General features: G+C 37.8%; 1 protein-coding gene across 1 annotated transcript; it reads right to left on the bottom strand.

Moving 5' to 3' along the window:
* Positions 1-4,589: 4,589 nt before the first annotated feature.
* Positions 4,590-11,650, bottom strand: ANKRD40CL (ANKRD40 C-terminal like). The gene is made up of 4 exons (XM_027870335.1): positions 11,434-11,650; positions 7,959-8,057; positions 6,837-7,012; positions 4,590-5,745 (listed from the first exon to the last, which is right to left on the bottom strand). The coding sequence occupies exons 1-4, from the start codon at positions 11,537-11,539 to the stop codon at positions 5,611-5,613; spliced, it is 516 nt and encodes a 171-aa protein (XP_027726136.1). The 5' UTR covers positions 11,540-11,650; the 3' UTR covers positions 4,590-5,610.
* Between the last annotated feature and the right edge of the window lie 1,980 nt (positions 11,651-13,630).

Genomic DNA, 13,630 nt, shown 5'->3' with positions numbered 1-13,630 from the left:
TGGGAAATGTAGAAAAATGGGCTTGTCAATACTTCTAAGTTCTTCAGTGTCATTACTGACATGTATTTATGATCAAATGCTTAAAACAAAAAAAGTTACCGAGTTTTTTAAAATTCACAACTTTTGGTGATACTTCTTTCAGTTTATGCCAATTTAAAATGCATAATATCAGCTAAGTAGTCATTTGTAAAAATATCTCTACCTTTTAATATTTCAGTGTTTCAAAAGATCCATGATTTCATAATTGTGAAAAGTTCCTCCACTGAAGATCATATCTTCTCTTTCATTTTTTATTTTCTTTTTTAGTGTAATTAATTAAAATTAAACCTCTGCACCTCCCTCTCCTTCCTCCTCCCTTTCCCCTCATTCACAATTCCTTTTTGGCCTGCAAAAATTCACCTCTCTGAACTAGCTAGGCTAGCCCATAGACAATAGATGGCAGTCTTGAGACTTGTCCAGCTTAATAGGACTTGTTGGCATAGCCTTGGAGAAACCAGACCTCTCTTTGTTACGATGAAGCATACAAGTAAGACTTTAGTGGAGGAACTTATGTAATGCTATGCATGAAATTGAAGTTTTTAAATTAAGTGCATGTATGTTTTGTGTAATACTCTTGCTTAGGTTATAATTTGTTTGCATCCTCAATGAGCCAACATTTACTACCCCATAAGGAGCATGGGACGGTTGAGAGCCACCATTGTGTCTGAAGACAATGAGAACTCTAGAGCAGAAGGCTGCTGAAAGAAGTGGACAAATAGCACAATAACCATTTGGCCAAACACCAAGAGTGTTCTTAATATGCATTTTACTTTTAGCTGAGGTCAGTGTCAGTTACTTTACCAGTGAACCTTGAAAATACAGTGTGTATTGTTGTTCATCCAGGGCTGATTGTAAAGTTATGATTGCTTCAGATCCAGGAAGCTTGAATCCAGTCTGAAGCTCATGCCACTCCAGTTTCAGCTTTCTTACTGTATTAAATGTTTTGTTTATAATTTTATGTAACACATGCAAGGCTTCTTCCTATTTCTTTGCATCTATAGTTCTCATAAAGCTGTATGCATGCAGAAGCAAAGCCATGTTTCTTTCCTGGGAAGCTTGGCTTTTTTTTTTTTTTTTTTTAAGATGTAGACTTAATGCTCCACAGCTGGTTGCAAAAATTAAATTGCCTTTTTAAAGGGAAAGTATATCAGTGAAGACAGTGAAAATCTTAGAAATCTAGAGGAGGGGAGTTGAGGTGTAACACATGGCCAGCTTTGACCTGAAATAAGTGGTCATTTGCTGTTTGGGAGTGAGACAGTGCAGGGCTAGGAGCTTGAGTAAAGAGTAGAAGTTTGGAATAGTCAAATGTGGGGGACAAGATAAGAGATTCATGTTGAAATTAATTTGTCAAGCTCTAGTTTGTGGAATGTAAATTTTTAGTGGGTGGACTGCATATGATTTCCTGACTGTTCAGCCTTAGTGGAAGGCAAGGAGCAGAGAAATTAGATGGCAGGATTTACTTGGGGTTGAAGATTATCAGCAGGGTAGGAACTGCCGTCAGCACAAGACAAAAGAACCTCTGGTATGAGGGGCAAGTATGTCATTAAAGTAGCTGACCATTGAGGCAAGTACAAGCTGAGTTCTCTATCTAGAGTGGAGAGAAATGGGAGACTCTTAGAGAGGAGAGCTGGAGATACCAGCAGTCGTAATAAGTGTCAAAAACCAGGTTTTATGTGACTGAGAAAGTTTTACAAGTGTAGCCATAATGGTTTTAGAGAAGAATTTAGAGAAAAGTTTAGGTTCCTAGAGGTGGTGTAGTTTGATGTGATAGTGAGTTATAAGGCCTTACTACTGGTGTTGTGTAACTGAAATGTTGAGATGAGGTCAAATCCTTACTATAAGGGGATAAATTCCTCCTTGAACTCTGAGGAAAGTTTGTTAGAATGATCAGCAATAGGAGTGTTGAAGTCCTGGGAACAGAGTAGAGAGAGTTTCGGTGAGCCAGATACTAAAGTCATTCGAGGAACTTCAAAGGAGGTGGAATTAAGGGAAGATTTGAAAAAGTTAAGATCTTTAATATTCTCTTTTAAAACGTAGAATTAAAAAGGCATTCTTAATTGAAGTTTCACCAAGTTTCAAGTCCTTTGTTGTTTTATTTCTATTGATATCAATAGCTTTAAACTGCATTAAAACTTTCAGGACACTAGATCTATCCTTGTGTCACACCTTATAACACAAGGGAAAAAAAGGAGGTTCAGCAAAACTAATCAACTCATCAATCAACTGGTTCTGACAGTATATACAATATTCCACACTCATAATCTCCCATTTCTGCAAAGAAGAGGAAATGCACAGTCATCTCTTCATCAGGGCCAAATTAAGTGATTATAATTACATAGCATTCAGTTTCAGGGGTTTAAAAAAATTCCACTTATACTGTCATGAATATTGTTTTCCCGCTTCTGTTTACTTGTATTAGTTCATATTTAAGTTTTCTCATTCCTCTTTATTTTTTATTTTTACTTATAACTAAGTTATAACCTATTACATTCTCATATCACAGTTAGTTTCCTGTTCGGTGGGCATGTACTTGGTTTCTAGCTTTTTCGATATTACAAAAAGTGCTGATACAAATATTTTAGTGTATGTGGGACCTGTGTTTTACCTCCTTGGGATCTATGCCTTGCAGTAAGATTTCTAGATCAATGGATTTGGGCATTTTGGTCAATTCAAGTCTTTTATTTTTTAAAAGACCGTGAAGGATAGTTTTATGTTTACTCTGTTTATTTCCAGCTACACTAAGCTTAGTGTGTATTTTAATAATGCTTGTATTTAGGATATCATACAAAATACCAGATAAAAGTTGTCAGATGGTTGGTTAAGAATGTGGGGTGGGGGAGGGGTGTCCTTGGTCGTTGATGAAAATAGAGAAATTCATAGCATGTATTTTAGAAAATCACCCAGTTTCAGGTGAGTGAATTTTCTACTTTGTGTTTGTGGCAGGTGAAAAAGGTATCTTTCTCAGGTGCCAAATTTGGGGTCCTAATAGGTTTTCTTTGAGTTATTTTATTTTATCTTAGCATCATTTGCATTTGGGCTTCTGCCAGAACTGAGGGCTTTTGTTCCTGTCTAGGGCATAGGCAGTGAAACCTCTGTCTCAGAACAATGCCATTACAAATAAATGAGGCTACTGTGCAGAGAAATGCCATGCCAACAGACCACCTTCAACACATTCTTACTTTTTTGATATTTTTCCAATACTCAATAGCTACCATGTGAAAATTTTTGTTTTAGATTGGGGGAGAAGGAGAGACACCCAAAAAAAAGAATAGATGTTTTTTTCTGATCCTACCTAGATTAAAGTTCTGAGTAGTGTGGGACAGACAACTTCAAGGCTTCTTTAAAAAGAAACCTGCATTCATATGTGTGTACACATACATACATGCATGCATGCACATAAATACACACAGAGCTTTAAAATAAATCTCTTCCTAGACTGGGAAGGATTACAGCTGCCAGCCATAGAAGCTTTATGGCAAACTCCTGGCTGTTGTCTTAGAGCCCTGGTTGGCCTGCTTGTTTCCCAGGTTGGTGAGTCCTGCTTTCGTACTAGCATTTCCTAGATATTTAGCATACTTTAGGTGAAGGGTTCTTAACCTGGAGTCCATGAATAGGTTTTAGGGGATTTACAAACTTGGAGGGAAAATGACATTTTCACTAACCTTGAGCTGATATTTAGAATTTCCTTTGATTATTTTTTTAAAAAAATATTCTAAGAAAAAGTCTGTGGGGTTTACCAGATTGCCAAAAAGGATTCAGGACACAAAAAAAGGTTAAAGCATGCTAAAAGTGGAAGATAGGCTGACTTTGTGGAGGGAAGAAGTGATTAAGTGAGCATCTGGGAAGTTTACTTTGGGGGATCAGAGGAGCAAATTATTTTTATTGTCTCATTCTCTTTCCCTACCATTTCAGAGTTAAAATACTAATTTTTAAATAAACGATACTTTTCAAATGGGGAATTGCTTCAAGTGAATATAGTAGGTATATACACTAAGAATGTAATAATTGGTGTCTGGGCTAATAAGCAAAATAATCAACAGCTCTTCTATTAGCATTTCAAAGGGGTGATTTGCTAACTGATTCTGAGTAGCCTGGAGTGGTGGTTTGGTTTGTTTTGGTTTTGATTTATAGGAGTTCTTCTATGAACTTGTTTTCTTAATTTTTATCATTTTCATAGCTATATTTCAGTGTAATTGATTTTTATTATCCTCTGTATTTTATTTCATGCATTTAAAAGCATTCTGAGAAGAGATCCATAGACTTCACAGGATTGCTAACAAAGTCTCTGACAAAAAAAAAAAAGATTAAGAACTGACAGAGTAACTTACAAAACTAAATTGTTTTAGTTAATGAAAGGAGCAAACAGGTATCTAATTCACAAACCAGTTTTAAAGGTGTTAAAGGCTTCCCAACTTCTTTTGTTTTCCACTTCATGTTTTAAGAATCACATTTATTTCCAAATGTTAGTGTTTGGTACATTTGGATCTGATGTTCTACTAAAAAAAGTAGATTTACCTCTATAAAGTATACCATGACATTCTGCATAGAAGAAATATGTTAACCATACCTACATTAATACAGTAGAGCAGTAATATAAACAATTACAAAAACCTAATTTTAGTTCTTATTTTATATTTGGCTTAATTGTGTAATTTTACAAAGTATTTCTTTGGCAATAGGTTGATTTTGGTAATTTGACTTGGGTTGATTTTTTTAAACATTAGTAACATACATTAAGTGCCTATAGTGCACTGTACAGAAACATTTACTAGAGAAGATGATCTGGAGGGTATTGGGTAGTAGAATAAAACAACTGGAATTAAGTAGTTATATTTAAGAGGTACATTTGGATAACCAAGATGCTATGGCAGGCGTGTCATTTTGAGAGGTAATTGAACATGTGTGCTACCATTTTTATAATTTAGAAATTCAGTGCAGTTATATTCACAAGTATCAGATGAAGTACCTAAGCAGGAAAATTAGATTAGCCTGACTTCAAGCAAAGGGGCCCACTAATCCCATGTTTGTTCAGGAGCCAGAGTTGCTCACTGTGGAATGAGGGAACTATATCCTGACACAGTTTATGAGGTGAGGTACCATAACTACTAGCTTCACTCGGTCCTGCCTGATCCTTACTGGTTAGTGTGGTAATGTAGGAGTTTGGGACCTAGTTGCTGCCTAAATAACCAGCTATTAAAAAACAATTATCTTTCAAGAAGCCCATTTAGTACTTCACCTATAGAAGATAATAAATTATTGGTGGATGAATGCTAGCTAATCTTTACTTTTACACATTTCTGTTTAACAAAGTGCTGCTGTTGTATGTATTTGGTACTGGTTTAAGAACTATAGGCTCTTCTGTCCCAACAAAACAAAACATCCATTTTCATTAAAAAACAAAACAAACAAAAAAACACGAAACAACCTGGGAAGTGAAGTTACAGAAAAGTTATATATGAAGAATTATATTTTGCCACAAAACTTCGGTCACAGGTTGGAGCTGAAAGTAGAATCAGATTCTTGATCCATAGCCAGCACTTAGAATTTTTTCCTCAGGTTTTTATATTTGGCTTAGTAAGTCATTTTCGAAGCATTGTGATTGTAGCAGGGTTTCTCTATCAGTGATGGTGTAGATTCTGTCATGCCATGGTTCACTAGAATTAGCTCTAGTTCTTGAAATTCCCGTAGTCTTGAAATATCTTTGTCCTTTTGGGAGTAGGGGAATGACAGAAATCTGTACTTATCTCTTCATGATTGATATGTATAATAACCATGAAAATATGAAGACAGAATCATTTTTGCTAACATTTTCCTGTTCTACAAGTTAATGCTAGAACCAGTTTGACTAGTTCTTACCATTTGCCCCACCCCCAAAATCTACAATTGTTCAGAATTTCTCGATTGTACCCCCATGCAATTTTCTGTGCAGCACATTTCTTTTTTTTTTTTCCTTCTTTTCTTTTTTTGGCTAGGCAATGGAGGTAAGTGACTTGCCCAGGGTCACACAGCTAGTAAGTGTTATGTGTCTGAGGTCAGTTTTGAGCTCAGGTCCTCCTGAATCCAGGGCTGGTGCTCTATCTACTGTGCCACCTAGCTGCCCCTGTGCAGCACATTTGTAAAGAAATCTCATGGCATACTATATGTCAGACAGCAAAAAAACTTTCTTAACAACTAAAAGTATCCATCATAATTGCCAAGAAAATGAGAACTTGTAATAAAAAATAAAATAAAATGTTTTTAAATGGGGCTTTTTTTTTAAATTCAGAAAGGAAAAAATGTTTTATGTTGAGGATACCCCAAAGTATTATTATTATATAAGCTAGGAAGGAGAATTAGTTTATGCTGAGCAAACAAAGGCAAGTTCATTTGGATACTCTCATTGCTGTTAATCTTTTAGTTCTTCCATGCGACTCAGGAAGCAAATGCCATAACTGCAAAACCTTTGCACTCAAAGATTTTCTAATTTTATCAGGTTCATAAATCAGCAGAGTCAACTAATGGCATTTAACATTTTCATATTGTTTTGGAGTGTTGGTAGTGGAGTTGCCCCATTTCTCAGATGGACACCGAGGGTAAGTGATTTGCCCAAAGCACATAGCTCCCAAGCAACAGAAACCAGGGCTGAATTTCCAAGACCTTTTGTATTGAGCTTTACTGCCTTACAATACTGAAACGATTTAACCATGTGCATTACACTGAAATTTATTTTTAGCCCCCAGATAAATCTGGACCCCTTACTTAACCAACTATAACTGCAACCAAGAGTTCAATTTGAATATCATCATTTGGAAACTTACCTTTCTGAGCAGTGTGTTGGGTAACTTTCTAATCTTCATCACTTGCTCAAGGTTAATTCCTAATTCCCGACAACTCACTTGCAATAGGTCCTGATAAGTTAGTTTTTGTCTGTCAAGTTCAATTTCAATGAAGTCATTCTCTCTTGGACTCTGTTTTCTGACTTTAAGCACCAGCTCTAGATTACCCAGAAATTTGAGACAGTTCAAGTGAGGAAGACATTTCGTTTGTATTGCATTCTGCTATTAACTCTACAGTAATAGAAGGAAGCAGTGGCTTAGATCATTCTAAAATTGAGATGTATTTGGTTGTGGAATACATGATTTCTAGCACTTAAACAGTTGCTTAATTATGTTTGGCTTAGGCTATTAAAAATTCTTAAGTGGAGGGGTAGAGCATATGCATAGCATGTAGTGGGCATGGAAGTAATATGTTAACATTTGTGGTGGATTATCTTTTTCTTTTTGGGGGGGGCAGTGGGGGTTAAGTGACTTGCCCAGGGTCACTGTGTCTGAGGTCATATTTGAACTCAAGTCCTCCTGAATCCAGGGCCTGTGCTCTATCCATTGCGCCACCTAGCTGCCCCGTGGTGGATTATCTAATGCTAATTAGATAATTGGACTATATATATATCTATAGAGATATATATCTATATCTATAGATACAGCATTTTATAGTTTACAAGGTACTTCATGGTTTTGAGATAGGTAGTGCAAATAACATTTTGGTGGTTTTATAGATAAAGAAGCAAGTGCAAGTGCAGTGAAAAAAGACAACTTGCTCAGAATCACAAGGCTAATACATAATAAAGCCAGGTGTCGTATCTGAGTCTCGACTCAAGGCCAGCAGCCTTTCACCTCTCCATATAGCCTTTCCACAAAGGCACCTTGGCTAGGGTACCAGCTGTTCTGTTGAAGCTAACCTCTCATAGGAGTTATTTTGGTGCGGTGGGTTCTGATTCTCTAGATAGCATCCTGTGGTGAGGTGCAAGTAGCTTATAACTCCCTGGACTTGTGAGGAGGGAACTCCCCCAGCTGTCATACCTTCACTTTTTGGAAATAAATTTAGCTTGAAATCTTGAGTTGTTCTCAGAGAGGGGAACAGGAAATGGATTCAGACCTCACCTGTGCTGGTGTCATTTTCTGCCCTGGGGAGAAAGGGCGGTGGTGGAGGTGCTGCATCCTTTGGTGCTTTTGCATTTTTGTGTTTCTCTTCATGCTCTTCTGGGAAAGTTGAGAAAAAGTGAGAGTTGTGAAGGTAACCATTTTTGGCTCCATTTCACTGCGCTGGGGCTTTAACCACAAGAACAGGGATCAGACATAAAAGAGTTATAATTAAAAATGTTAATTCCACTCTGATTCCCCCCAGGAAAAAAAAAACAGATGAAAGAAATAGTAATTATTATCAAAAGTGAAAGTCTGATTTTCCTTAATTAGCAAATGGGGTTAAAGAAGCTGACGAAGCATTTTTTAAAGTATGGTGTGATCTAGGGGAAGGAAACACTTACAATCCAGTGACTTGAGTAAAGAATCTCAAAAATACTTGAAATATTTTATGATAGTGTTTTAAGAAATGCTTTGTTTTTCCTGCTCCTCCAGCACAGTTTGTTGTGGAGCCCAAATAACCAGTGTCATATTTCTAGCCACACCTTGGTAACAAAGGCTTACATAGTTCATGTGAAGGATTTCAGCCAAATTGTTGGTCATATAGAAAGCATATGGATGTGTTGCAGAACATTGATTCCCTCCCTGTCTTCAGTTAGTGGTAGGGAATTGAGGTGAATTTACCTTTTTGTGCTGGTGGGTTATAGCACCTTGGTGGGTGTTTTGTTTTGCCACAGGCATTGATATTGGTGCATGGGATTTACAGGGACTTTCACGGAATTTGAAACTGGTAAGGTAAGGGAATTAACACATTATCTAGCATGAGCCTAGAGAGGACAAGTGATTTGCCCAAGGTTATACAGAAACTCAACATCTGAGCTGGAATTTGAGCCCCCAAATTCAAAACTAGTGTTTACACAATGCATTGCTGCCTTTTATTTTATTTTATTTGGGGGGGGGGGTGAGGCAATCAGAGTTAAGTGACTTGCCTAGAGTCACACAACTAGTAAGTGTTACGTGTCTGAGTCCGTTTTTGAACTCCGGTCCTGCTCCAAGGCCATGCTCTATCCACTGCGCCACCTAGCTGCCCCACATTGCTGTCTTTTAGCCAAGGCTTAGATAGTAATTGAGGGGACGTTACAACGAGAGTATGAAAACTAGAGAGGGTTAGGAGTGTAGAAGCTGGCATTTAATCTAAGGCCTTAAAGGTCCTAGGGGTTCCCAGAGGCAGAGATGAAGGAAAGCATTCTAGGCACAAGGAGAATGGCCTGTGCAAAGGAGTTGAGGGAGAAGAGATGAATCTATTGTTTAGGAAAATCACTTTGACAGCCATGTGGAGGATGGACTAGAGAGAGGAAGGCCAAAGATGGTGAGACTAAGCAAGAGGCCATTTCAGTAGTCTAGGAGAGACTAAACTAGGGCAGTTAGCTGTGTGAATACAGATGGACAGATGTGGGGTTAGAATGGATCAGCACTTGGTACAGTACCTGGCACTGGTGATGAGTAAATTATTTGTTAATTGAATAGCAAGCCTCAGTAACTGATTGGATATGGAAGGTGAGGAAGACTGAAAGATCAGAATGGACACCCTCGAACCTGTGACTGGAATGATGTGGTGCCCTCAACAGAAATAGGGAAGTTTCAAGGGATGAGTAATAATAGTTATAGCTCATTTCTATAGTGCTTAAAGTTTATGAAACATTATCTCAGTCCTTTGAGCTAGAGTATTACTGGCTCCAGCACTGCCTAGTTATAGACTATTCAAGTCACAGCTTTTCTGAGCCTCAGTTTCCCATTTGTGAAATGGGGATAATAAACCCTGTAGTACTTACCTCACAGAAAATAGTTGTCCGGATCACTGAAATTGTGCGTATAGCACTTTGCAAACTATAAGTGCTATATAAGTATCAGTTGCCGTTTTATAAATGAGAAAACGGGTAAAGAAATTGACTTGCTGGTGTTAAAAGAGCTAGAGAGTGTGAGAGCTGGAACATGATTATAGGTCTTAGTAGTCTAATTCCAGTGGTTTGACCTTTATAACTATGGGCAATAATATGGCAATAACAGCTCTTTTAAATGGCACTTTAAAAGCACGCACTTCACTAGGGAATGAGGTTATATACAGTAGAATAGTAGTGAGGAACAATAGATAAGTTTCCTTCAAAGGTCAGCTCAGGTATCACCTAATTCATTGAGGCCTTTCCTGATTTCCCCCCATCGTTGGACTTCTAGGGTCTTTCCATACCCACCCACCCACTGCCAAATTGCTTTATATTTATTTTGTATCTACTTTGGTGTGTGTATGCTTGAGGGCAGAAATTTCATTATTGACTCTGAGTCCCCATTGCCTAGCATAGTTTCTTCCCTTGGTGTTTAAATATTTCTTAAATTCAGTTGGATTTCTCCCTGTTTTATAAATGAGGAAATAGACTCACAGAGGTTAAGTAATTATACTGTTAGTATCTAGTTATTAAGGAAATGTTACCCAAAAAATCAATATACATTTGAAAAATAACATGCATGAAATGTTCAGTCTATAGTAGGTATATGTCCTTAGATAGTGAGTCATTTAATGACATGGCTAGTGCTGTTTTGTAGCTTACTGATTCTTAGAGCTCTTGAACCAGATCAAGGATAATATGGTGGACAAGTTGGTCTCCATGCTATGTAGTTTCTTAGCCAAGGCTAAAACAATCAATCCCTGATCCCCTTTCAGCTGACTATGCTTCACTTCACCATCCCTCAACCCCCTAGCTAGGCCTAGACACCCTAGTCTTCACTACCTGGACTTTAGGCAGGGTCACTGCTGTCTCCATATCTACACATTACTGAGGTCTGGAATTTCCTTTAACCCCTCTCTGGTGCAGACTGACTTTGTTCTCAGAGTTTATTAGTGGAATTATCCCTGTATACAGACATTTGCCTCTATTTTGTTGACTGGGAGAGGTTGCATTATTCTTTTCAGGACCAGTCTTTTACTGTCTGACTGCTGCTCTGGGAGAGTGGAAAAATTTTCTTTTAGGCTTTTGAATATTACTCTAGGGTACAGTTCTCACTAAATGGTCTACTTTTATCCTAGTCTTTGAGATGGAGCTAGGAACAATTAGTTTCTTGTAACACCTTTCCCCATTCATGTTTTGAGAGGAGGCAGTCAGAAGATGGCATTTAATACCTGCTTAGTCCACCAGTCTGTCCCTTCCCTATGTCAAGCATTAAGACTGTCAGAAATGAGTGATGATTCTCCAGGTTTCTTTGCCCTGCCTCTTAGCAAGGTCAGTATAATCCCCAAGCAAGCTTAGTGCTATGGCTTCGTTATTCACAAGATAAGGGAACTCTGTTCATGAATTACTATTTCCTGATTCCAGTGTACACCTCTCCTATATGGAAACTTTGTGCCTTAGCAAAGAGGAGGGGAAGTGGCGGAGGTCCTCTGGGATAGTTTGCACGTGCTTATAAGTAAACACCTCATGTGAGCTCAGCTATTCCATTATGTTACCTTCTGTCTCCTCCCTTATGTCTTTATCTGGGCCAGACATCTGATCAGCTCTGATGTGTGTCAGGTCAGTATTCTTCCACACCCAATCTAGGAAAGATGAAAACATGCATTCATAGATCACTCAACTTTCAGAGCATTTTCACATTTGTAAGCATTGACTTAGATTTTGTTGAGCAACGAAGTGCAGGGCACTTTTGGGTAAACCAGGGATTATTCTTCTATAACAGATGGTAAAACTGAGATTCAGAGCAGTTAACTTATTGAAGATGAATTGTAGATGGGAGTGGTTATATCCTGATTTCCAGCCCAGAGTTTTATTCTTTAGATAATACTACAAATAAAAACCACATGGTGGAGAGTATTTGGTGGTCAGTGGAGGGTGAAATAGAAGTGATACTATTTTGGGAGTGTACAGTTGGTTAGTTGGCCAGAACGAATAAATAGATGAGATTAGAAAACATTACAGATCTGGCATGCAGACGTGGTAGTGACAAGGGACTTAAATTAACCAGGGAATTGCTGGAGCTCTCTACCTAAAGCAGGGAAGCTGATAATTTTGACTTGCTGTTAGAATAATTTCATTCCTTAAAAGGTAGAAGAGGATATGAAGGAAACTATTATCAGTAAGGAACTGGTTGCTGATGCAGAAATGACGGTGTTGAGAGGAAGTAACCATTCTATCTTAGAATTCTTGATCAAAAAGGAGAACTTGAGCACAATCTAGTATGCACCATAGACTTTTTTTTTTTTTCAAGGCAATTGGAGTTAAGTGATTTGCCCGGGGTCACATAGGTAGTAAGTGTCAAGTGTCTGAGGTTGGATTTGAACTCAGGTCATCCTGACTCCAGGGCCGGTGCTGTATCCTCTGTGCCACCTAGCTTCACCAGCACCATAGATTTTGAAAGAAAAGATTTCAAAGTTTGGAGAAAGGATATCCTATAGCTTAAAATTCTGCAGGGTAGGTTGGTCCAGGAGGAATAGGAAATATCCAAAAATGAAATTCTAAAGATGCAAACAAATGATCCTGATAGGGAAGAAAATAAGAAATATTTAAAGGGACCACACAGGGAACATCATCCACCAACTCAAATTTTTAAAAAGACATAAATAGAAGCTATAAATAAGGGCAGGTACTGAATCGGTATTGGGGTGTGCCACAATCTTGTAAGAATAATGTCAGGACACATTCAAAAGAATAAGCGATGTCTTCCAGTAAAGAATATGAACAGGTGCTTCTAAAAACTACACAATTTCAGTGCAGTAATATTTGCCTTTTAAAAGTTTATATCTTGCTTTTATATTACCCATTTTCAAATCTATCCCTCTCTCCTCCCTATAGTGCTGTACCTTGTAACCAGGAATGAAAAAGAAAGGACAGCTGAGAAAAACCAGCCATGTAAACTGAGTCTGACAGTATGTGTAGTGTTAAACCCCAGTATTTCTTTACTCTTCAGGAAAAAGGAGGGAGGTGTAGTTTCTCATCTCTTTACATCTCAGTTCTGTCATTACAATTATCTAGTGTTCAGGGTTTTTGGTTCTTTCCATTTATATTATCATTGTGTGGGTTGTTTTCCTGGTTCTATTGACTTCACCCTGCATCAGGTTTTATATAAGTTTTCCTATGCTTTTTTTCAATATTTATATTCATCATTTCTTTTAAAAATATTTTTATTGATATCTTATATTTACATCACCTACATTTCTCCCTCCTCCCTATACCTTCTGAAGAGCTGTCCCTTATGATAATGAGAGGAAAAAGAAAACAATTCAGCAAAACTAAGCAACATAGCAAAAAAAGCCTAAAATTACATGCAGCTTTCCACTCCCATAGCTTTCCAGTTGTGCTAGAAAGTGGGGAGAGGAGCCTTCCAATTCTGATACTCTAATTCTGTAATGGTCCTCTTGTAATGAAAGCCTTATGTAGAAGATTGTACATTTGTTTAAGTCAGGGGTTCTTAACCTGGGGTCCACAGACCCCCAAGGAAGGGATCTGTGGATAGATTTCAGAAGGTTCATGAACTTAAATGGGAAGAAAAACAATCCATCTTGTACTAACCTCTAACAAATTTAGCATTTCCTTATATATTTTTTTTTTTTGGGTAAGGCAATTGGGGTTAAGTGACTTGCCCAAGGTCACACAGCTAGTACGTGTCAAGTGTTTGGTCTCAGGCCGGATTTGAACTGGGGTCCTGACTTC

Source organism: Vombatus ursinus, unplaced genomic scaffold, assembly GCF_900497805.2.
Source record: "Vombatus ursinus unplaced genomic scaffold, bare-nosed wombat genome assembly UNPS02014797.1, whole genome shotgun sequence".
NCBI classification, from domain to species: Eukaryota; Metazoa; Chordata; class Mammalia; order Diprotodontia; family Vombatidae; genus Vombatus; species Vombatus ursinus.
The sequence above is the reverse complement of the archived record's forward strand: the minus strand, read 5'-3'. Positions and strand labels throughout refer to the sequence as shown.